Source organism: Haemorhous mexicanus, chromosome 3, assembly GCF_027477595.1.
Source record: "Haemorhous mexicanus isolate bHaeMex1 chromosome 3, bHaeMex1.pri, whole genome shotgun sequence".
NCBI lineage: Eukaryota > Metazoa > Chordata > Aves > Passeriformes > Fringillidae > Haemorhous > Haemorhous mexicanus.
In genome coordinates this window covers 20285983-20309332 of record NC_082343.1, presented here as the reverse complement: position 1 = coordinate 20309332, position 23350 = coordinate 20285983, and the positions used below count along the sequence as shown (strand labels likewise).

At 37.7% G+C, this 23350-nt stretch overlaps 1 protein-coding gene across 7 annotated transcripts in view; it reads right to left on the bottom strand.

The window, feature by feature from the left end:
* The window catches only part of RAB3GAP2 (RAB3 GTPase activating non-catalytic protein subunit 2), a 43039-nt gene that overhangs the window by 2000 nt on the left and 17689 nt on the right, over positions 1 to 23350 (bottom strand). For all 7 annotated transcript variants that reach the window (XM_059841016.1, XM_059841014.1, XM_059841017.1 and 4 more), the window contains 26 exons: positions 21781 to 21879; positions 20811 to 20959; positions 19800 to 19879; positions 19606 to 19695; positions 18419 to 18558; positions 17607 to 17823; positions 17157 to 17300; positions 16818 to 16900; positions 16439 to 16503; positions 15954 to 16044; positions 14069 to 14196; positions 13139 to 13352; positions 10778 to 10875; positions 10257 to 10362; positions 9174 to 9334; positions 7203 to 7419; positions 6670 to 6843; positions 6445 to 6551; positions 5415 to 5481; positions 4702 to 4772; positions 3358 to 3393; positions 2736 to 2810; positions 2306 to 2524; positions 1130 to 1219; positions 823 to 1041; positions 136 to 294 (listed from right to left, as the gene is read on the bottom strand). In XM_059841016.1, coding sequence (XP_059696999.1) covers positions 136 to 294; positions 823 to 1041; positions 1130 to 1219; positions 2306 to 2524; positions 2736 to 2810; positions 3358 to 3393; positions 4702 to 4772; positions 5415 to 5481; positions 6445 to 6551; positions 6670 to 6843; positions 7203 to 7419; positions 9174 to 9334; positions 10257 to 10362; positions 10778 to 10875; positions 13139 to 13352; positions 14069 to 14196; positions 15954 to 16044; positions 16439 to 16503; positions 16818 to 16900; positions 17157 to 17300; positions 17607 to 17823; positions 18419 to 18558; positions 19606 to 19695; positions 19800 to 19879; positions 20811 to 20959; positions 21781 to 21879 — 3299 coding nt within the window. The remainder of the gene's footprint in view (positions 1 to 135; positions 295 to 822; positions 1042 to 1129; positions 1220 to 2305; positions 2525 to 2735; positions 2811 to 3357; positions 3394 to 4701; positions 4773 to 5414; positions 5482 to 6444; positions 6552 to 6669; positions 6844 to 7202; positions 7420 to 9173; positions 9335 to 10256; positions 10363 to 10777; positions 10876 to 13138; positions 13353 to 14068; positions 14197 to 15953; positions 16045 to 16438; positions 16504 to 16817; positions 16901 to 17156; positions 17301 to 17606; positions 17824 to 18418; positions 18559 to 19605; positions 19696 to 19799; positions 19880 to 20810; positions 20960 to 21780; positions 21880 to 23350) is intronic.

The window sequence follows — 23350 nt, the reverse complement described above, 5'->3', positions numbered from 1 at the left end:
AACTACCATGAGGAAAAATGGGGGGAAAAAAACCTATTTCCATGAGTAAGAAAGGGCCATTCAGATGTAATCTCTGGCTTGGTGAAGACAAACCTCAGAAAATCAACCTGTTTTCCAAACTGGAGCTTAACTTACCATAGCTTTGAGCCAAGTGCTCAACGTTGGAGGAAGCCTGGTGAGGAGTTCCATGCCATCCTTGATCTGTCCATGGAGCAGAGCAAAGGCCAGCCTCTGCCCAGCCAGCATGAGCAGCTGGGATGCCAGCACTTCTTTGTCAGCAACCTGCAGGAAGGCCTGAAAGCAGAGAAACCGAAGAGACTAGAGAAAGTTTCAGTGTGACAGCTCACTTAGCTGGAGGCCTGAATAGCTGTAACAAAATATAGTTCTTGATACTAAAAGGACAAATAGTCTTTGAGACTGTTTCTTGTGTTATGTATTACTGTTACAAAGCACAAAATTATGAGCTTCAGAGCAGCACAACATAGAGAATTACTCGGTCCTTTATAGAGATTAGCAGGAGCACACGATGTTTCATAGTCCAGCAACATAATTCCCCCCCCCCCCCGCCCCGCTAGTTATACCAGTAGTGTAACTCCCTGTCACATTTCCACTAGTTGCATTACGCAAATTCTTGCTGGAAAAATGGAAAAATAAAGGAATTATTAGTCTTGAAAAGGTACTTTTATAGTGTCTGACTTTTCAGCCTGGGGATTTTCTGAGCTTGATAAATCATGCCAAACCCTTCCAGGCATCTTAAGTAAGTGAAAAGTAATTTTAGCAGAATACATGACAGTGTTGTAAAATGTTAAAAGCTGTTCTTACCTCTTCACCAAGATGATCCATCCCATAACTGTACAGTTCACAGACATAGTGCCTTCTGACCAAATCCTCAGAGATCTGAAGATACTGAGCCAGGTCTGCAGCCAAAGTTGGCCAATTCTTTCCCTTCTCAAAAGGAAAATAATCCTCTTCTGAGACTTCTCTGTCCTTCTGTGACGAACACAGTGTTTGAACCGCTGCACTCACAACTTTGAGCAAGAACTTTGAAGCAAAAATCACAGATTATTACCTCAGGAGTACCTGCAACATCAGGAGGTTTAAGAACTTTCAGTACAGAACTTCTGCCTACCTGCTGTCGTATGGATAACACATTTGGATCCATATCCCCGCTAGGTAGCAGCTGAATTGATGTTAGGTCTTTGAAAAATGCATTTCTGCCCTAAAATTGAGAACGAAAGACAGGTGTCAGGCAATACTACAAATTCACTCTGACCCAATTCCAAACAGCCCACTTATTTCTTAAATTAATTTTGTACTGCATCTACTCACAGAGCAAATGGAGACCTTGAGTAAGTGAAGACAGAAAGAGAATGGCTAATAGTAACAGTTGTATGTAGAAGAATGGAGGCACAGGAATAGGATCTGGTTTTACTTAAGCCATAATATGCACTCCTAAATACAAAAGGTAGTATAATGTTTTCTGCTAACAGATAAACAAAAAAACCCAAAACAAAACAAATGGAATTTGACCTGTGGTAAAATGCTAAAATCAGACTCAAATGCTTGATGAGACCTAGCAGACAAGAGCCTACATCAAAAGGAAAGTAATATTCTGCATTTATAAATTTCCAGTAAATCATTTAGGAAAAAAACTAAACAGTGTTACAGCACTAAACTATTTTATCCACAGCAGGAATTAAACCACAGTCTACACAAGTACTTTGTGTTTAAATTCTCTTAGAATTGAAGTGTGGTTATGATAGGAGGAGGAAAGCTCAATTTTTGGTATCAGGATCAAGCTCTGATTGTAACATACTGCATTTTAAATGCAGTGATTTTTCAACGTAGTTTGTATGGGTTAAATGAAAAATTTTTCATTCTTTTTGAGGTGCTGGGAATTCTGCAATAATCATGAGCAATAATGGATACAACAGTGGCACTAACAACATTTCTGACCTTTAAATACTTATGTTTCCACTGGTCTGGCACTTTTCAAAGCAACCAGAAAAACCTGTCATCCAGTGTTCTGACCATGCAGTATTTTCAGGCCAGCTAATAATTAAAGAGTGAATATTCATGCAACTGAGGTCACTACAAATGTTTTATTCATAAAGAACCTCACCAAGTTTGGGTCTCTGGCCTGAATTCTGGTGACAATTTTGTCAATGCACCACAGTGGATTAAAGACTTTCATAAAATCATGCAGGATCTGTTTAAAGAGTGAAAGCCAGCAAATATTCCAGATAGCAAGAGGAAGGGAGTATTAATTAAGGCAGCATTTCATTATCTAATTTCTAAGCTATACCTTGCTGTCAAACAGTGACAATGGCTTCACACCCTTGAGTGAGAGCCTCATGATGGCGTAGAGGATGGTGCAGAGCACAAACTGGTGCTCCACCAGCGGGTAGTGGATGTGCTTCTGCTCCAGGGCCAGCTCCACAATGGACACCGGGCCCTCCACCGACACCCAGGCGTCCTCAGTGTCCAGCACAGGGGCCTGCATCTCATCACTGCTCACGTCTGCCTGCCAAGCAACACACCAGAGCAGTCATACACTAAAAACCTCCTACCCTGGCCTGCTCTGCAGTGAAATTAAAAAGAAAACTTCATGTTGTTTAGAATATCATTAACATTTATCTGAACTGAACAGGACAGAAATTAGTATAATAACAGTCTTCAAAAATAGATTTTAACCCATCAGTTCCTTACTTTCAATGGGAAAAATAAAAATTTACCTCTAGCAAAGTTTGTAGAAGTTCTGAACAGCAGCCAAGAAAAGCTGTCATTGCTGTGTCACTCATCCCTACATCCTGGTAACAAACAGTAAGATTTAAATTCTATCAGCTGGAATTGAAACAGGCTTTCATTAGCTATTTATGTCTGAGAAGACAGTTGTTGACATGAAATACATAGTTCAGTTCAGTTTCTTAACCTATTATATTTAAATGAAAACAAATACTGAAGTACAACAAAGAATTAACAGGAGAATTTGGAATAAAGTAAATGTAGCCATTTACAATACTGTATCTCCAATGAAGACTGAATCAAGTAATGCCACCTAATAAATTTAATTTTCTGATCACATCAGTTGTCTTCCAAAGAAATTTTAACTAATGATTTTATGCACGAAAAGCAACAGTAATTTGTCATCTTATAGTCTCAAGCCTACCTTCTACAGTTCTAATCTGCTTTTTTGGATAAAAATTAATTTATACTACTTAAAATTTGTAACATTTTTTAAATAGGGCTACATTTTCCATTTTTCTTTAAATTTTCAAAAATAAATCACAAACCAATATTCAATTTAAGAAATTTCTAATTAATTCTTCCCACTCAGACAAAAGTAGTATTACTTGCCCGTCTACATAATCGGTCCTTCGGAGCTTTTCCAACCTGTTTTTACAAAAAAGGTAAAATGTATGACAACTAAATTTTCATTATGATATCTGTTACCCACATTTTACCCTTTTGTTACTATTTTCCCAATATAAAATGAGAAAATAGCTCAATTACAGCTACATGATGCAGCTCATTGCATATCTTGTTTTCAACAAAAGACTTGATATAGATTGTAAAGGAATGAACATCTTTGATGCCCATATTTAGTTCATCCTTCTTAAAGCCTAGGATTAGAAATAAGATCCTCATTCAAATCTCAGAGACAGCTAAGAAATTCCTAGGGATTTCAAGAATGCAGGCCTAAAGCTGTAACACCAAGCATGATATTACAAAGAAATCAGTTAGTTAATAAAAACCTTTCTCTCCTCTCCTGCAGGTGTTAACTCAGGTAGAAGGGTTATGGTGAAGGATTTGCATAAACACATGCAGGAAGACTGGAAAAGGGTTTTTGCAAAAGCAACACCTCCTATGACTGTACACAACTGAGCCTATTTGCTGGAAGGAATGGGGAAGAGGATATTCTCCAGTTCTTAGAGAGCTAAACAAAAAGCAAAGGCAGAAAATGAGAGGAGCAAAGGAGAAGGAAGACAAGACAGGAGAGCAAATTCTTACAAATTTTTTGTTGGAGTTGTATTCTTTAAGTCCCCATCCACTTACTAGTAGCATTCTTCCTAAACTGCCTTCCAGTAAACAGCCCCACTGCATAGTTAAAAAGCATGAAAAAACCCTGAAGCTTAGCAGGGACAAAAGACCACTCAAATTCAAAGCAGACAGGTTACACACTAGAACAAAAGCTAATTTACAATAGTAGCAATAGTTAAAAGTGCTCAACAACATCCAAAAATTCTTCCCTATTTTGCAGAATAAGAGTTCATATATATGATATCTTGACTTGTGGTAGATCCGTGGTACTTTAATATATTGTTTTCTAACAAAACAGGCACTTTAATATACTTATTGTTTTCTAACAAAATGCTATATATGCACACATAGATAATTTCAAACTGTTTCACAAATATTTCTTATTTAGTAAATACAAGCTAAAAAACTGCACTTAAGTCTTCAAAACACATCACCCAGTGCTGATCAGCTGCATCCAGTTAATCATTTTAAAATATGCATTTCATCATCACTTCGAAATGTTAACTTTATAAAAAGCCAAAGAAACAGTGGTAATTTGCATAATTAAATCAAAGATATTCAAAATACTTTTTAAAACAAAACACCAAAATGAAATTGTTTATAAATACTGGTTTCACTTTTCAGTTAGTAACAAAAGCAGCCTCAAGACACTGCACTCACCTTGTCCATAAGATATGTGGCAGAGGAAAGCCTTTTTACTATGAATGTATTCCACATCATCAGAGCAATACCTAGAACAATCACAGACTTGTAAACTCCAGGTGAATAGAAAATAGATCTTATAAGATGGTGAACAAAACAAGAAGGAACTGTGAATTATCCTCACTGCTTTATACTTGGAGTTTAGATTTCTCAGGAAGAGATTACACTGGTGATCAAATACACTCATAAGTGCAATTAATAACTTGTTAAAAATATTTTATTATGCAGACTGGGTTAAGCATTTTAAGTTAAAGTTTAAATGCATCAAGAGAGCACCTTATTTGCATACATAAATAGCCAACAAAAAAGAAAATGGTCATCACCTTCATTGAAACGGGGTATCAGTATGCAGGAAAAGTAATTGACTGCAACTGATGTTCCACTATTTAAATACAAGCAAAAATTCATTTCAGTGCAATTTTATTTTAAAATGCTTTTAGTTGAATACATCAACTTTATCCAATTAACTTATTTTCACAGTTGTGACGGAAACTCAATTTCACCACAGAAGAGAGAAGTGTGGATGTCAGCAGAAAGTTTTGGGGTGGTTTGGTGGTTTTAAGACAAAATGGCCATCACTATCACGAACAGCATTCATTTACTTTAGTCAAACATCCAATCTGTTTTACAATTTCAACAAAGATAATTTTTACAAAGAGCTCTGTACTCACCATGCTGAATGTGAGCATTAATGATGCATCTTAGATGATCTATAGACCTATTGAGAAAACATGCTTCCTTATGGAAAAAAAATAAATGAAAGTACAAGTTAATACATTATTCAAAACTTGCTTTAAATGTAAATTTCTAATTCTTAAAGGGCCCAGGTAGATTATTTTAAAGCTTTTACTTTAACAGTTATAAAACTACTAAATTATTCTGCTGTAGCAATCTTCTCTACTAGTATCAGATGTTTCAGTCATTATGAAGCCAACTGTAATTTCAGGGGTTTTTAGTATAAGTACTGCTATCATACTCTTTGCTGAAAGGCACCTCCACTGACTACAAAAATTTTTCAAACACAAAATCCATTTTGATAGAAAGAGTAATTTTTACTCAATTTTGCTATGATGGAGTAAGTTCTTAACAAGTCTCAGACGAACATTCTATTCTACATCAAGTGATGTGGCACAGCTCTAAGGAGTTCTAATTTAACTTTTAGAATCATCCAAACTTAACACAACATTTTCCCTTAGAGAAACTAAAGGACAAGAAAGGAAAAAAGGAAATTTTTTATTTTCTTTCTTATGACAACTGACAGCAGTGGCCAGGGAATCTGAGAACATTCAAGAAATCCCTCCTTCCTCCCACAATATAACGGGTTCTAAAAAATTTAGTATTCTGTGACTTGCTTAAACATATTTAGAACAGAGAAAAATATGCTTCTGTTTTGGAGTACTGAAACTGTTTTGTATCTGCAGTACAAACAGCCAAAAACCTTTTTAAAACTGAACCCAGTTTCCAGACTCCCAGTATTGAGAATCTGATAGCCTAGAAATGTACAGTGACATGCCATTCAGCCTCAGGACATACTCTCATTTTCTCAATTCAATTTCCACTTGCCACAGAAAAATTGCACCTAGTAACTGCTTTCAAAGTCAGTCTTATTAGTTGATGTTTTGCTGAACTACCAGAAACTTGTGAAACTCCTTCTATTGAGTTGGTCTTAACCATTATTTCCTGCAAAAGACACTTTCTTACCTCTGGGTCCTTATTCCACTGCACTATACATTCCCAAGAGCAATGTGCATGGAGTACATCCACTTCAAGACTACATGGAAATTGCTGATATGCTATTTGCAGCAGCTCTAGAAAAACAAAATTTGAAGTTAGAAGACAGACCTCTTCCCACTAAAACTTCTGCTACTCCATAACAACAGTCTCAGCAGACTTTTATAATTTGAAAAATTGACATTATTTTCTTACCTAGGATTCTTTCCAAGCCTGTTGCTGCTTCTGGTTCCTCAAGAAAGAGATTATTATGCATTTCGACAGATTCTTCAGTACTGTCTGTAGTGTTTTTGTACTGGGCCACACTCAGTATAACTGGACTGAAGCCTTGCCTAAAAACCCACTTTGCTACAGTGTCAGCAATACCTCCTAGGATGTTGAAAAGAAAAGCAAGAGGTAGAATCAATGTATTGCAGATTATTTATGGCTGACAATCTAAGTACAAGAGGCAATATAGGGTTTTTAACTACTACCTTTAATTACATACAGGTAACTATCAATTAAAAAATTTCCTAACCTACTGATCAGAAACTTACAATGCAGTCTTTACAGTAATAGCTTTTAACAATTTTAAAGCACGGTTCTACATGATTTGCATTGCTTTTTAAATTAAGAATGGTATCTGGCAAAACAATTTCCAGTGTAGAGTACATCATTAAATAGGTAAGGATGGCTCACAAGTCTATTAGAAAGAAAATCAACAATTTCTCCAAGAAAAAGAATTGTACCTTTTCCAGCTTCAAGCAGTTTCTTAACAGACAGTCTGCCCAAAGGCTCAGTCTGGAGTGATGAAACTCTTTTTGTCCTTTTGGTCACTTTGCTGTGCAGTAGTGTTTGAAGTATCAGGCAATCCTCTAACTGTTTCAGCAGAAGTTTCCAATATTCAGTATCAAGGGAGAGTGCTTCCCAGGATTCTGTGTCTGAACCTACAGTTATTTGGGAAAACTAATAGAAGATATGAATTGCTTTAGGTCTGTTCATTTTAAAGCACCACAATTTTGTTCATAAAAAATGCATAGCATTAACATTCAAAACTATATCCCAAGAGCTAATGCATTTTAAAGAACAATTTACTTCAAAGTATGCATTAACTATTTTGCAAAGATCAATTAACATCCCACACTGCTCACAAGTTACACACATCCTTAAATAAAAGCCCAAAGGAAATAAAAGGACCTGAAGAATCATCTTACAGTCTCATTTTTAAGTTCATATTTAGCTGAAAAGTGGGCTAGAATCCCTTAAAAATATTTAATTTTAAATCCTCCACTATATACTTCCCCAAGTATATGATTAATCCACCTACACTTCCATTTCCAATCACATTAAAAAATATAGATCATGTACCCAGAAATATTGGATCATACCACATGGCAGTTCTGTGCACTATTTTGTTAATTACCATGTTTATCAGCAAATGCTTTGCCAGGAAACCAAACAATCTTTCCAGATTTGTAGGGAAAAAGGGCGTGGGGAAGATACATGGATTTATGGAAGGGAAATCTTGAAGGAAATAAATCTGTTACCTTTTTTTTTAAAGCAGAAGAGAAGAAAAAGGGACAAAGGCATGAAGGTAAAGGATAATATGTTGAAACATATCAACATCTCTATTTTGCAACACTGACCATTTTGATAAATAGAATTGCAATAGTTGAGGTGAGTGTGCAAAAATACTGAAACACTTCCAGTTCTCTAGTTAAAATGTATAAGGCAGACACAATCAGGGTGCTGGGGCATCTCTCCTATGAAGGAAGACAGCTGAGAGAGTTGGGATTGCTCAGCCAAGAGAAAAGGCTCCAGGGTGCCCCTCCAGTACCTAAAAGGGGTCTACGGGAAAGGAACTTTTTACAAGGGCAGGTAGTGACAGGACAAGGGGGAATAGCTTTAAAGACAAATAAGGAAGTTTAGTTTGGCTATTAGGAAGAAATTCTTTACTGTGAGGGCAGTAGGCACAGGCTGCCCAGGGAAGTTGTGGATGCCCCTTCCCCAGAGAGTTCAAGGCTAGGATAATGATGCTCTTGAGCAACCTGGCCTAGTGGGAGGTGCCCCTGCTCAGGGCAGCAGGGACTGAAAAGACCATCTTTAAAGTGCCTTCCAAGCCAAACCATGCTCTGGTTCTATTTACAAGACTGAACACTACCTACATCCCACCAAATCTAATTCAGACACATCTGCCTGGTGCTATTTGGAAATGCAATAATGTTTGCCATGTTGAATTGAAATGCTGTATGCAGTTTTACAGGCTTAATCACAACTTGGTAAAGGTATTTACTGCCAAGAAAACCAAGCATCCGTCATGTTAAGAAGGGACAGTAACATAGGTACTACAAAAATTCAACAGTTACTTAAAAAAATCTCATCTATGTTAAAACAGGTTTACCATCCAAAGTTCAGTGGACTTCTCAAATTTATGTGGAAAGTGTGCAGGCTTTAAGTTCATCAACATCTTTTGCTATTGGAGAGAAAGTCAATGTACAGTTTCCATATTTAAATAAGTTTAGTAAATTATCCTAACATATCATTAATTCCTCTCAGCTTAACGTTCGTGAAATATGAACACAAATTTTCAAGCCTGCAGGATGTCAGGCCTGTGCCCAGGTTGGAATGAGGGCAAATGCTGAGGATGTTACTGTTACCAGGACAGTTGCAGGAAAGCGATACATTAACTAGGAGAGAAGGGGAGGTCTGAGATGAGTTACCTTTTTCTCAGTCACGCTGTCGATTACCTCTGCGGTTACAGAGTGTCCCACGTGAGCGGACAGCAGGGCAGCCGCGCTGCTTTCGGACTGGACGCAGGCCGTGCGCATCTGCTGCCACCAGGGGGACACCGACTGCGTGTCCCACGACTCGTCTATAGCGACTGGAGGCAAAGGGAGAGCGGGAAACTCAGCTGGGGTCACTGCGCAGGACCAACCAACCCAGGAACCAGCACTTGTGAACACAGTTTGTCCACGAAGAGCAATTTCTGATTACTCTACATGATCATTTTCCAGATATTTAGCACACGGGCTCTTGGATTGCAACTCAAGTTTAAAATAGATGGTGAATTACTCATTCTCAAAACTCATTTGCAGCAAACAGACAATAGATCTGAACCACTAGGTAGCAAACCTGCTGCATGCTTAAAAGATCTAAGGGATGTTACACTTCACAATGCAGACAGATTCATTTGTGATTTCAATATGCCACACATATTCAATGCATTCAAGCTGTCTCCCTTCAGGCTGCCTTGTGTTCAGCAACATTAATTTACTCAGACAGCAACAGTAGCTTGTTCATGCTTCCCATTTCAAGCTGATAATGCTGCTCTATGGAGAAGTAGACAATAAGGGAACCGGGCACAGATTTATCCACAGCAGCTGTATGTGAGGTAGGAGAATCAGCATTTATTCATATGTACAACATAGGTACAACCTACTTCAAATTATGGCAAACTGACTTTATAGAGTACTCAAGTTACAAGTGCTGCTAAAGTAACAGTAAAGTAAAGGATGTCTGAGAGCCAATCAGCACAAATTAAAGAGATGGGACTAAACATCCAAAAAATGTTAGGAAAGCGATCTGGACAGCCACGTTCTGGTGCCAAATAGGAGTTGTGTCAACTTGGTGTAGAGTGAGAGTGCAAACATGGCATGATTAGTTAGTCCATGAACATGCAGCATAAAGTTTTGCTGCATAATTTGTGAGGGGGGGAACCCAAAATGATAACAGACTCTAGTCAGAGTAGCAAAACTCTAATAGTAACAACAGCTGCCTTTGAGTATTTTAAACACACATCTCACCTTTCATTTTGCTCAGAAGTGACAGCATAGAGTGAAGGCAACTGACAGATTCTGGTTTGTCTAGAATATCTTTTTCCTTGGAAAGCCATAAATTGAGAAGAAGTGACTGTAAAAAAAGAAAATATGGAATTGAAGCAGTAAAATGAATATTGCAACAATATTGCAACACACTAATGCAAACAGTTTCTCAAACACTCCTCTTTGAAAACTCAACTTGGCAAACATTACGAGTTATAATATTATAGTTGAAAATTTAGAACGCTTGTAGTCCTTAATGAATATTTTAGACATTCCCACCAGAACACCCACATTTTCTACTAGAATATTTTCTTCTTTTTTTTCTTTGATATCGCTTAACTGGGAAATGTAAATATGAGTAACTACAGAACTGAATACAGGGATATTTGAACACAGGCTAAATACAGCAGTAATCCAAAAGTCAACATGCAGAAATTTTCCTTTCAGTATTTTGTTTTCATAATACTAAATCAAAGTTTTGAAGCACGTAATAAACATCTTACCAACAAGGTTTGTGGGCTAAAACCTGCTGATTCCAGTGCATGGCACATTTCCTCTGTGGAACTCTCCCCACATAAACACTTCCAGAAGAAAAAGCTGCCTGAAGCAAGAATTAGTTGACGTTATGAACATTATCTAAAACCACAATCCCTCTCCTTACACTTAGACAAAAGGCAATCTATTGATCAGGTTCCAGTGAGTGCAATACAAAAGAAAAGGTTACATTCGGGATCACCTGGTGTTCACCTGCCTGCCAGCTTAACTGTAACAGTCTTTTCTGATGCCCAACAAGGGACACAGAGGGTTGAGATAAAGATAGATCTGACTAGAGCATGTTAAAACAAACTTGTCATAAGCATTGATTAATTACTTTAATAGTCAATGGTCACAATACTGACAGATTTGCTGCCAGAGCAGCGTAAATTGCTGTAAATATTCTCTGTTGTGCTTTATCACCCCTGGGGGTTTGGTTTTGGTTACCAGGTACCGTGTAACTCTGGCTCACGGCATGGTAAGATCTCTGTCGTAACACTGGGCTGCCTTCGGCCACCGGCTCCGGCCCTCGGGCGCTGTGCAGTGGGAAGGATTCACAATTGCACCTTGGCTCCTCCAAGGGCCCATCCAGAGGAAAATGCCTTCCTCCACCCGAACTACAATCATTCTGCTCAACACTGCTCGGTATACTCAGAGAGAAGAGAGAGCCTCTGGATCTGATGGCATAGTGACATACTGTGGCTACTCTGAGCCCAGCAACCTGCACTGTGGCTGAGCTACAGAAACGCTGACACTGAAATCACTGACAACTCCATACAAGAAGAAATACTGGAAGTGAAAGTGAGCTCACTCAGTAGGAGGAACAGGAGAAGGAGGTGGATGAGGGAGGCTACTCCAAAGTAGGGCCAGCATGAGAGCAGTAGAATGAGGTGTTCACTACTCAGGTAGGAAGAAGAGGAAGAATTGGTAAACAAGGCAGTAATCAAAAAATCTCTATTCCTGAGGGAGCTGCAAGATATCCGTGAAGATTTCAGCCAAAATCCAGGTGAGTAGGCTGTCATTCAGCTGTTCTTATGTTGGGGTAATAGGGCCAATATTCTGAAATGAGAGGGTAAGGAAGCCAAAGAGCTGGGATCCCTTTCTAGAAAAGAGGGCATTGACAACAGAATTGGAAAATGGGCACAAATCCTCAGCCTCTAGAGGCAACTCCTCCCAAGTATAAAGGGAAGGAATCCTTTTAAGGAATGCATTACACATCTCCCAGGCAAGCGGAATGATCCAGACTGTACAGAACAGGTTGAAGCCACCCTTTGGAATGATTGAAAGATGCAATGGGCTTTTAAAGGGTATATGGAATGCAGATGCAGTGGGTGCTAAGACATTCTAATACTGGGATACAGAGGTAGCTAAGGTCACTTGGTTGGTCAGCACTATGGGATCTGCAAATCAAACTACCCCTGCACAATCAAAACTCTATTGTACAATAGAAAGGGATAAAAATACACTGGAGAACAGAGTTTATGTTGCTCCTCTCTCCCATTTGTGGAACTGCTTTTGCTAAAGGACCTGGATGCACTTGGGGAAGTCTGATGTGTACTTCAAGGGGATTTGATTCTGGATGAGAACACACAATGACTTGAATTGTATGCAAATTGCTATATAATATTGTATGTCATCACTACTATGATATCTGCCGTATCAACGGTTATTACAATAAAAATTACCAAGATTAATGACAATTTAATTTTGACGAATCTGCCAAAGGGCAGTGATGCTATAAAATGACAAGCACAGCAGTGATGGAACCAGAACTGGTTTCAGCATGCAACAATACACCACCACACACCACTTCTGCCCTAGAAGACAACTACGACAGATGGAACCCACAGCCATGGACTAAATGAAATCATTGGACACTTTAGAGAGACCTTATTGAAAATCTCAACTATACAAATTAGGGCTCCTTGTTGCCTCACCTAATGGCCTTGTGCTGCCTCTGGTCAGCTCCCTCATCTCTGAGGCTGAAGTCAGTCCTGCCATTAACTCAATTCTTAGAGTGCTGAGAACATAAAAGAAGCAGCAGGGCACAGCTGCTCTGTGAAGTTCCAGTTACCACTGCCCAATTTAGTGGTGCTAATAAATGAATGAACAGTGGTTACATGGCTTTAGGGTAATTGTATCCACAGATGCAATTAACTTGTATTAACAGTCATTCATGTAAAAGATTTGTCCTACAGCTAAAGGTTAGCGTCTAAAAGGAGCAGTTACACACTACTTCATTGCTAAGGCCTCAAATTAGGGCTAAAATATTTATACCATCTTAGATTAAAATCAGTCTGAGTACTATAACAGAGCTCAACAGCTCTTACCTAAAGCCACATATTCGCCATCTTCCATATTTTTTACAGTAATCACATCCTTTTCATATTCTAGATATTCTAAGAATATTTTCACAGACAACATGTCATCCTTCTCATCAGTCAACTGAGTGGTAGTTTGAGTATTTTCTTTCTTGTAGTTCTCCAGTAAAGTTTCAAGCCTATGAAAATCTTTTTCTTCAAGACGAAGCAGTTTAGCCAAGTCCTTAAAAGCAAAAGCAAAAAAAAAAAAATCTCATCTCAGAAAAGACTTATGCAAGCAGATAGTTTTCAAAACATAGTAAATATGAAAAAAAGCCAGAAGAGTCAAAATATTCCATTTCTAACATCAAAAACATCTTTGAGAAGGGCTAAAATAATCTCCAAATCAGTTATTCACATTGCTCAAATGAAGAGCTGGTCTAGCTTCCTTTTTAAGGACCAGAACAGATGCATTTCCCATTTTTAGATTCAACCCACAGCATAACAATCGTCCATCAAGTAAACAAGCCTATAAAATACCAGTACGGTTTTGTAAATCCATAAGCAGCTTTACAAAAGCATGCCAAATTATGCAAGCATCAAAATTTTTAACTTCTACAGGTCCCAAAACGTCCCTCCAAAACCAAAGTGAAGAATACACCATGTACCAGTTCTTTGAATAAAGAACTGAAAACAGGAGACTGTGGTTTTATTTTCACTTGTATCTCAACTTTGTGTCTCCTAAACAATACTAGGTAGATGAATTACCAGACACTTGCATGAGGCTGGAGGGAAGGTATTATAAGTCATTACCTCATTAAAAGCTGCAGCATAAAAAGGGGAACTTGCTCACCTACTTACTTTATCTGAGGTTTTGAAAACGTATTCTTATGCTTAAATCATCACTTGATTTAAGCATAAGAATACATTAAAAGACAACTGAATTTTCAATTTACTCACATTATTGGAAGGTGACGTCTCTTTCTGTATGCTCTGAGAATTTAGTTTGCTAACCAGTTCATAAAGATGTAACAGCTTTAACTTGTTTGCACAGAACTGCAGCAGTCCTTCATCCACCCACTCCAGCTCTGAGGAGAAATGAAACTGCACTTGAACTTGAACATATAGCCAGGAACAGTGAAACACACACACAGAACTGGAGGATTTCTGAAACTCACTGTCATTTTTTGATGCACTGCTGTTTGCAATCATTACATTCAATTCAGAGCAGCATAAAATAAGAATTATTTTTACAAGAGGTATTAAAGAAAGCTATGAAGCTTGTTTTAAAACTGGAGGTTGACAATGTGAAACTGAACAAAGAAAATCTATTGTCTTCTGGTTTAAGGCCAAACCACAGACTGTCAAAAACTGAAATACAGTTCCGGTTTTCTTTCATCAATAATATTTTAGCCATTCTGACACTTTAAGCATATTCCTCTCATCTGAAGAAGGCTTGATAACTACCGATATGAATTAAATTTCACCTCAGCAAGACACTGCCTCCTGTATTTTTGCAATCTTAGTCTTGGAAATTTCATGTATCTATTGACATTCAAATTCATGTAACAATTAAAGCAAACAACATAAAAAACTAACATTGACATGTCCAAAAAAACCCTTTTATTTCAGCTTATTAGTCTTGAAAGAAAGGTCATTTTACAATCTCTCAGGAAGGCTTTCTATATAAAAGATTCCACTGAATACATAATTTTCACCTGAAGCTGCTTCTAAACACGATTTTCGTTTATGAACCCTTAAATACTTTTGATACATTGCTATTAAAATCCTACCAAAAAAAAAGAGAAAACAAAGAGCTTGTCACAGAACCACTTGACCTTGAATTCACAACCACAGCATTCACAGAGCCCAGGATCTGCTTCATAGTATCTTTTACCTACTAGACAGAAGTGGAGAAATACAACACTACTCTTGTGAAATTAGAAGGCTGGAACATCACCCAAGTTTGCTGTATATTGTGACTGTGGGGAAATAATGTAATGTTTGACATGAGATTAATGATGAAAAATGCACAAACACACAGACCTTAGGAAATATACTACCCTGTCATCCTCTCTTCAGAATTAAAAGTCATGTTTCTGTTTTCCTTTGGATTTTTTAGGAGTTCTAAAAGAAATGGATAATACTATTGATTTAGAATGAGGTTGAGAATTTAGGTAGAGAACTGCATGTGTGAAGGTCTCAATCTCCTCTATGTACTTCAAGAACACCATAAAAAGAAATGAAGGAGAGATTTCTTTGATTTTCAGCAACAAGATTTTGAATTGGCAATGGCATTTCCTGACATAAATTCTGAAATCTCTACCAAAACATGAAGTATTTGGTAAATTTCAGCAAAGTTTACCAAAAAAAGATACTAGATGAGGTGACAGCTCAGATTCTCAGTAATAAAGATTCTGTGCTTCAAGTACATTAAAATTCACAGATCATGCCACATCTTCACTTCCTTCTTTGGAGAGAGAATAAATTAAAACACTTACAGGCAAAAGCCTATAAACGTTCTTTCTAAAGGATGCTTTTACAGGACACAAGTACCCAGACCAGTTTTGTTGAGTTTGTTTTGTTGGTTTTTAAAAAAAAAAATAATCACAAGTTACTAGGCACCCAGCAAGCTTAGCCAAACATACTTACCAGCAAGCTATTTGTAGTCTGCATTAAATAAAGACATAGAAAAGCAACATCTTGTGATATCTAGCACTGAAACTAAGCAGACCAAGCCTGGTCTCCCTGTGGAACAGAACATTTCTATAATAGTAATAGTCTTACAGCACTGCATACAAAGTGCAAATACCTCTCTATATTTGCAAAATAAATATCCACCTACCCTGTTTTTTTAAATTATCCATTAATGTCTGAGTGATGATTGTGAGAGATGAAAGTGGCACGCGTTCGCTTGTCAATATACTTTCCAAAGCCTGTTAAGCAGATTTTCAAGAGAATTAAACATTCACTTAATCTCATTGTAAAAACATGCAAGTTAAGCCAACAATAGCACAACTTTGACCACAATTTTTCATCTGTATTTCACCTTCACATATACTTGTGGCATAATTTGCTCCTACAGAAAGGTCTTCTCTCTTTTTATTATTCACAGACAATGCCTTGGGGAAGTCACAAGTCAAAGTTAATTCTAGTCAATATGTTGTAAAAAAACTACCCAGCAAAACCACAGAGAAACCCTAAACAGCTCAATTATTTGCTTCAAGTAATTCTAGGGGGGAAAAAAAAACCCAACTTATTTTGAAGTATTTAGCACTCTGACAATTCAGTACTATTTTTCTAATATTAAAGTATACGCTAGATGTTCACCTGTTTTTTTGTAGCAGGATATTTGATATCAAGTATTAATTCCTTTGCTTCAGCTTCAATTAAATCTGCAAATAAAGACAATCACAATTTAAATTCATATTTCTCAAATGCCTTCTGAAGAGCAAGTAAGCCTGTACAACAGTTAAGGTGCCTGTGGGTTTATGACAAAGATGAAGACACTGTTGCAAAAGCTGCTAAAATAAGCTTGAGGAAAATAAACAAAATAACAGAAATCCCAAGCTACTTAAAGATCATAGCTCATAGCACATAGAGCTGTCAGAATGCACCACAACTGTACTTGTGGTTGCATACTTAAAACACAGATAATCCAAGAAGCCCTTGATAACACAATCTTAAAAAATTATACAAGAGAACCTACCTGGATCTGAGGTTTTAGCTTTAAGTAAAGCATTTAACTTCTTCACTAGATGCATATCTTTTGCTCGTTCACTCTTTTTATCACTGAAGGAAAATAATTTTTATTTGTATGAATGAAGAGAACTAAAAGTAATAATTCAATAAAACTGTGGTTTTTTAATTATTTATGCTACTTTAAGTAACATCCCAATAAATAAAATCCTATTAATCCATACAAACCAATGAGAGTATTACAGAGTACTATTCAGCTTGAAAAGGAACACTAGAATTGCTGTCTCCAACTGTTTCCAAAAGCAATAATGAAATTAATTTACTTATATAGAGCATAAAAAGTTCTTACCTCAGTGATAAATGGAAAGGTACATGGACAGTTTTTACACTTCCAGAGACTGGATCAACAAGGCAGATCTGGTAAGTCTGGGGCTGCCATCCCTGACTGGTCACATTGTTTAGACCCATTATTTTATAACCAGGATACAACAACCTGAAATTTTAAAAAATTGGCCAAAATTAGCAACCTTCCCTGTCCACAAACAAAATAAAGAGGCAGTAAGTGGTATGAAGCTAAGGTTTAAGAACTGCAATACACCTTTATCAGAAAAGACTGTAAACGAAAGATGAAATATCACAATATATTCCCACCTCTAGAACAACAAGCTGCATTCAGTGGAAACACTGGGCAGCACAGGAAGTTCTTGCCAGCACCACTACCACTTTTACCCTGGCATAGCCATATATCACTTTATTGCAGCAGCACAGCCACCATGAGTACCTGCTACCTGTTTCTTACCTGCAGTATTTCCCCACATTGAAGGCTCCAACCCGAGGTCCTTGCTGTGTACTCCACACTTCCAGAATGCCTCTTCTTGGAGCATAGATCACAAGGAACTGAGCTACCCTGCTTGGACCCTGTGCATTTCCAAAAGGAGAAGAATCCATCTTCTCAGTTTCCCTTTCCTGAAGGTCCTCCACAGTCTGTATCCAACCAACTTCTGCGTCACGGTATCCTTTGTAAGAGAAGACAGAAGGTCACTAGTGTGCAGAAATTAATACAGGATTAGTGCATCAAGCTGTAATCTTAAGCTTTGTTTCAAACTGTGCAACTCTTGACTCCTGTAAAGAACTCTGGTCCACTGACTTGGAACAGGACCCACCAGAGAGTGGCCAAACATAGCCCTTGGCAAAGCTCTGGGGAGAAGCAAATTCTTCAGAAGAAGATATAAAAAACCCCAAAACTAATGCAAGACACTGAGGAGTCCCTTGTTGTGCAGGCATCATGACGAAAGGAGAATCTAACAAGCTGTATGTCTTCTTACTGATTTTTCAAAGTTTATCTTCTCAGCAGAATTAAAAAGGGTACTAGAGCCTATCAACAGAAAGAACATTGAATAGAGCTAAAGCTCTTCCAAAAAAAAACCCAAACAGACCAAATTTTAACTGTATTCCAGGCATTTGCAAAATTACCCTTATGGACTTTATATTACACCTGACTTTGGCTTGTAATGAAGCAATGTACTAAAATTCTTGGAATTCTAAGTTTGAACATAAGATGCCCCAGTGTTTTGAAGAATATTATTTGCTATACTAACATCACTAGCATACCTTTCCACATGCGAACTGCGAGTCCTCTAGTAACATCCAGCAAAATAACCCTTCCAAATTCATCTGTTACTGCTGCCAAAGTGTTACATGGAGAAAGGCATATCCTTTCACCATGGCGCCTGGAGTCAGGAAGTCCAAATCTAAAAAAAATAATAATGAAGTAAAGCCACTAGACACATCCTTTTCTTCAGAAATAGTTAGATTTTTTTCTGAGGATTAAGACTTTTTTTAAGGTAACAGAAAGTATGGATAAAATTACAAGGAAATAATGAAAAAAGTTCTTGTTCTATGTCCTAATTTACAATATAAAGATGTATTCTATTCCCATCCTCAAGAGCTGCTGAAACCAGGAGGGGCATTGTTTTTTCCTTATCTCCTGTTAATGGGCCCATCAATGTCTTGCCACAGGACTCAGACATAACTCCCTCTGGGAGCCATTTCTGTTTAATGGACCCACCACATGACTCAGAACGATATCAGCCCATTGTGAGATGCTCCACACAGGGGGGAGGAGCTAAGCATCCCTACCTGGATATAATCTGGGATTTGCGACAGAACAAGTAGTCTTTCCACTGCATTCCCAGAGGAACAGCTATCTTTTCCATTGGATCTTCAGAGGAAGACTACACCCTTTCTACAGGATCACTGCTCCAAGAGAACGACATCTGCCACTCCAGGAGGACTGCAGCCACCAATCCAACTGGACTGCTACCAACACCCTGACCAACAGGGTGTCAAGGTCGTATTCTGACTCTGTCAGTGGTTTTTTTCTTTTGTATTATTGAATGTATTTTGGTTTTTCTTTTCCCTTTTCCTAATAAATTGCATTTCTGACTTGGAGTCTTTCACTGGTTTTGCTTTCAAACCAAAACATTCTGTTTACCAAGATATATCATAACTCTGCCTAAGTCCTACTGAAAAAGCAAAGTTCAGAAAGTAGGGTAAGTGATTGCCATGTCATGCAATGACTGCACAGTAACAATGAATCCATGAAGTGGAAGGAAAAGATGAATAATTATTTGTCCAGAATGATAAACTGAAATGAAACAAAGCTTAAAACAAATGACCTGCAAACTACCATTACTGCTAAAGTCACATGTTCATCAATTATACATCTTTCAGACAATTTAAACAATTAAAAACACAAGACATGAAAAGTAACTGACAGTGAAAAAAACCCAACTTACCTCACTGCCAATGGGGTAGCAGGTTCCACCTTTGGTTTCTGTTTTTGGACAGGTTCTTCTTCATGTTTAGTCTTCCAACCAAGCCAACCACTTGCAACAGAAGAGCATAACAAGAATTACATTAATGGTCCTAAAAATATTATGCAGCTACAACTAAAAATAAAAATAATTTTAAAAAATTAAAATTTTATTACCTGGCAGCATTAAATAATGCTGAAGTCAGTTTGCTTGCAACTGCTAAGGCAACATGGGACAACAGAGGCTGTGAGCTACCCTGAAATACAGGAATAAAGTGTTTAGAAAGTCAATAAATAGTAAGCTGTGAATCACTCTGAAATGAAGCAACAAAATCTTTAGAAAGCCAAGAAATAGTTCTTACACTGAATTCAACTGCAGATTAGTTTTTCAGGCCTCCTATGGACTTTCAGCTCAGAAAACATAGCTTTAAGACTGCAAAATTTAAATTCATTGCCCCCAGAAAAGCCATTCTGACATCTCTACCATTTCAAAAATCCTCTGAAAGTCATTGGTAGCTCAGTATGTTTGTCTGCAACAGAAGTTAAAAAACCCCTGTGTATCTTTTATTACAGAGAGCTGGCTGGTGTATGGCTTTGGCATCCTTGCAAATATCAACGTAAGCAGTTTTTTCACAAACCGGTTGGAAAGCAAGTACAACAACCAAAATTCCAATTCTAGCATTTACAATTAACTTTCAATCCTGGTAAGGACAGCATACACATAGGGTCTGAATATACAGACACAGCTACACTGACATTCTTTTCCTCCCATACAACAGAAAATTATGTAAATATGCTACAGTTAAGCACAAATTGCAGTTTTCTCCTACAAGAAATCACTACAATGTACTCAGGTTGAATCAAAGGCTAAAGACCTCCAAATATCCGTAAGATGCAGTTTACACAATACAAACATAATTTTTCAAAAACATTAGTTGGCAATAAATTAACAAATTTGAAAAAAATATTTATCACACTCAATTTAAGACAAAAAATAAAATATCTCAGTAGCAGGAACCCATGCTAGACACTACTATGACATCCACTCCAAATCACTCTAGTTCCAGAAGATCGAGAAGGGGAAATGTCAACATAAAGAGAACATAAGAATACTTCAGAAATACTCATACAGAAAAAAAGAAAGACTAATTATTCAAAGTTTCAGTGAGTCAGGTTTGTAGTACATACCTCCAGGGCAAAAAAGAACCCAGTGAAAGGATTGGCTCCAACGGTAACATACTGGGACATGGCAGGTGGACTGTTTTTTATAGCTGCATTATATCCTCCTATATTGGAGGCAGTCTTCATTTGATCAAAAGGACACAGTGTCATGATGCCTAACAAAAACATTAAAGTGAATGCCTTACATATTCAGAACAGAGGCATGCAATTGCTCTAAAAGCATAAATATATTCCTGCCTTCTTGACTGACCAGGCAGCATTCAGGAGCAAGGGAAAAGGAACAGCTTTAACCATAGAAATGCCAAACAACATGGCAGAAATAACCTAACGGACTTGGGTTAACTATAAAGCACATATGGTTCATTCAGAAGAAAAAAAATTCAGCAGAGTTCAGCAGCAAAAGTACATGTACCAAACTCACTTCACCTGCCTTGATAGCAGCCTTCTGACCTTTTAGCTGCTTTTGTAGAAAGGGTGGAAGAGAAACTAAGCTTACTATCCCTCAGATATGCCTCTCTGACAAGAACCGAGGCTTCTGCAAATTCCTGAAGGGTAAAAGTCTTTGACAGTCTATCAGACAATTTGTCCTTTTTGGAAAGGAACCATATCAAATTTAAATTTCCTTATGTGCTAGACTCAGGAAAGACCCACACCGGTCTTAACCTGCCTGCCAGACAGTTCTTTCACCTGACAGAAATGGAAATAACTGCATCTGATCTGGCCTCTCTCAGCTGTTTCTTACCAAGCAACAAAGAACAATACAGTTACAGCTGTAAGAGGGAAGTCTCAATCAGACTAGAAAAGAAAATCAAAAATATTTTTGATAGTGGTTAATGAGATCATTCACTATGACAGCCTTCACTCACTGTATACTACTATCCAACCAGTATCACTAAGCGCTCTCAACCAGAATTTAACTGCACAAAATCATGAATTTCATTTTTTAAAATTCTTGAAACTAAACAGAAATGCTTACCTATACTAGCATGGTCAACAATCGTATCCACATCTTGCAAACCCCATTTCTTATAAGCTAATGGTGGAGGTTGAACGTTCTCATTGCCAGATGCTGCAGCTGACAAAAGTCGATAAAGCATAAAAAAATTTGTACTGAGTCAAAGACGAAGGAATAGCTTAACAGAGAGGGAAAAAAAAACCACCTGATGCAATCTGAAGACACAAAATAACCTAGTTTTAAGTTAACATGCATTGGAACATCTGTTAAAATGGCCTTTTCAAATACTTGCCATCATCAAATTAAAACATTTTAAAAAATTAACTGATTAAAACTGCACATGATATTTCATCATAAATACATTTTGTACTTGCAGATAGTATTTACTAGCTATTATGGTATAATACTCTGTACAATTTTAAAAAGTTACTACAATTGATTTCTGTGGTTTGGGCATGTTTAAGTGGAAACTTTTCCACCCAAGTACTTGCAAAGTCAGAATACTCACTGGATATGTAACAGTGGGAGGTAAGAACAGTGGTAAGACTAAACCAGTGAATGTCACTTTGAAAATGTCTATTACCCCAAATACTGATGATCAAGAATGAAGGAAGATACAGCACTCCAGCTGCAGATATTGCAACAAGCTTTGAGTCCTTCTCAACACCATCCTTGTGCCATCTATCACACAATACTGCCACATAATTCTCCTCTATCCCCTGGAAACTGAGCTTGTTTCCAAATTAGAGTATGAACAGGCACTGTACTAAAGGAAAAGGATCTAAGTCTGCACAATCAAACAAGGTATGAAAAGCTCTTAGACATGAACACAAAGAGCAGGGACCACTGCTGCCATCATCCCAGCATTATCACTTCCCATAAAGTCTTTTTTGGGAAGAAGAACATTCCAGTGACAGTGACATGCTAAGAAGCACCTCAGCAGTATGCAGTGGCTTAATGCCAGTGGGCAGCTGACCACCACACAGCAGCTCACTCACTCCCTCCTAGTGGGATGGGGAAGAGAGTCAGAAGAGAAAAAGTGAGAACACTTGTGGGTTGAGATAAAGACAGCATGAAACAAAGCAAAATAATACATTTTCTTCACTAATTCACATCAGCAGGCAGGTATTTAGCTACTTCCATGAATGCAGGGCTTTATCACACATAAAAGTCGCTTGGGAAGTCAAATGCCATAACTGAAGATTCTCCCTTCCTCCTTTTCTTTTCCCCGCTTTTATTTCCAGAAGGATCATCATATGGCACAGAATATCTCTTTGGTCAGTTGGGGTCAGCTGTCCCAACTGTGTCTCTCCCAATTTCTGGTAATCCCCAGCCTGGTCACTGTCAGGGCAATGTGAAAAACAAAAAAAGCCTTGACACTGAGTAAGCACTGTTCCATAGCAGCTAAAACATCAGCATGCTATCAGTGCTGTTTTCATCACAAATCCAAAACACAGCCCCATACTAGCTACTAGAAAAAAAAATTAACTCTATCTCAGCCAAAACCAGTGTACAGTATTATGGTGAGCATGTAGAAGACAGTCAATACTACTTGGACAACTTGGGCTCTGGGAACATTTTCTTTAAAAGA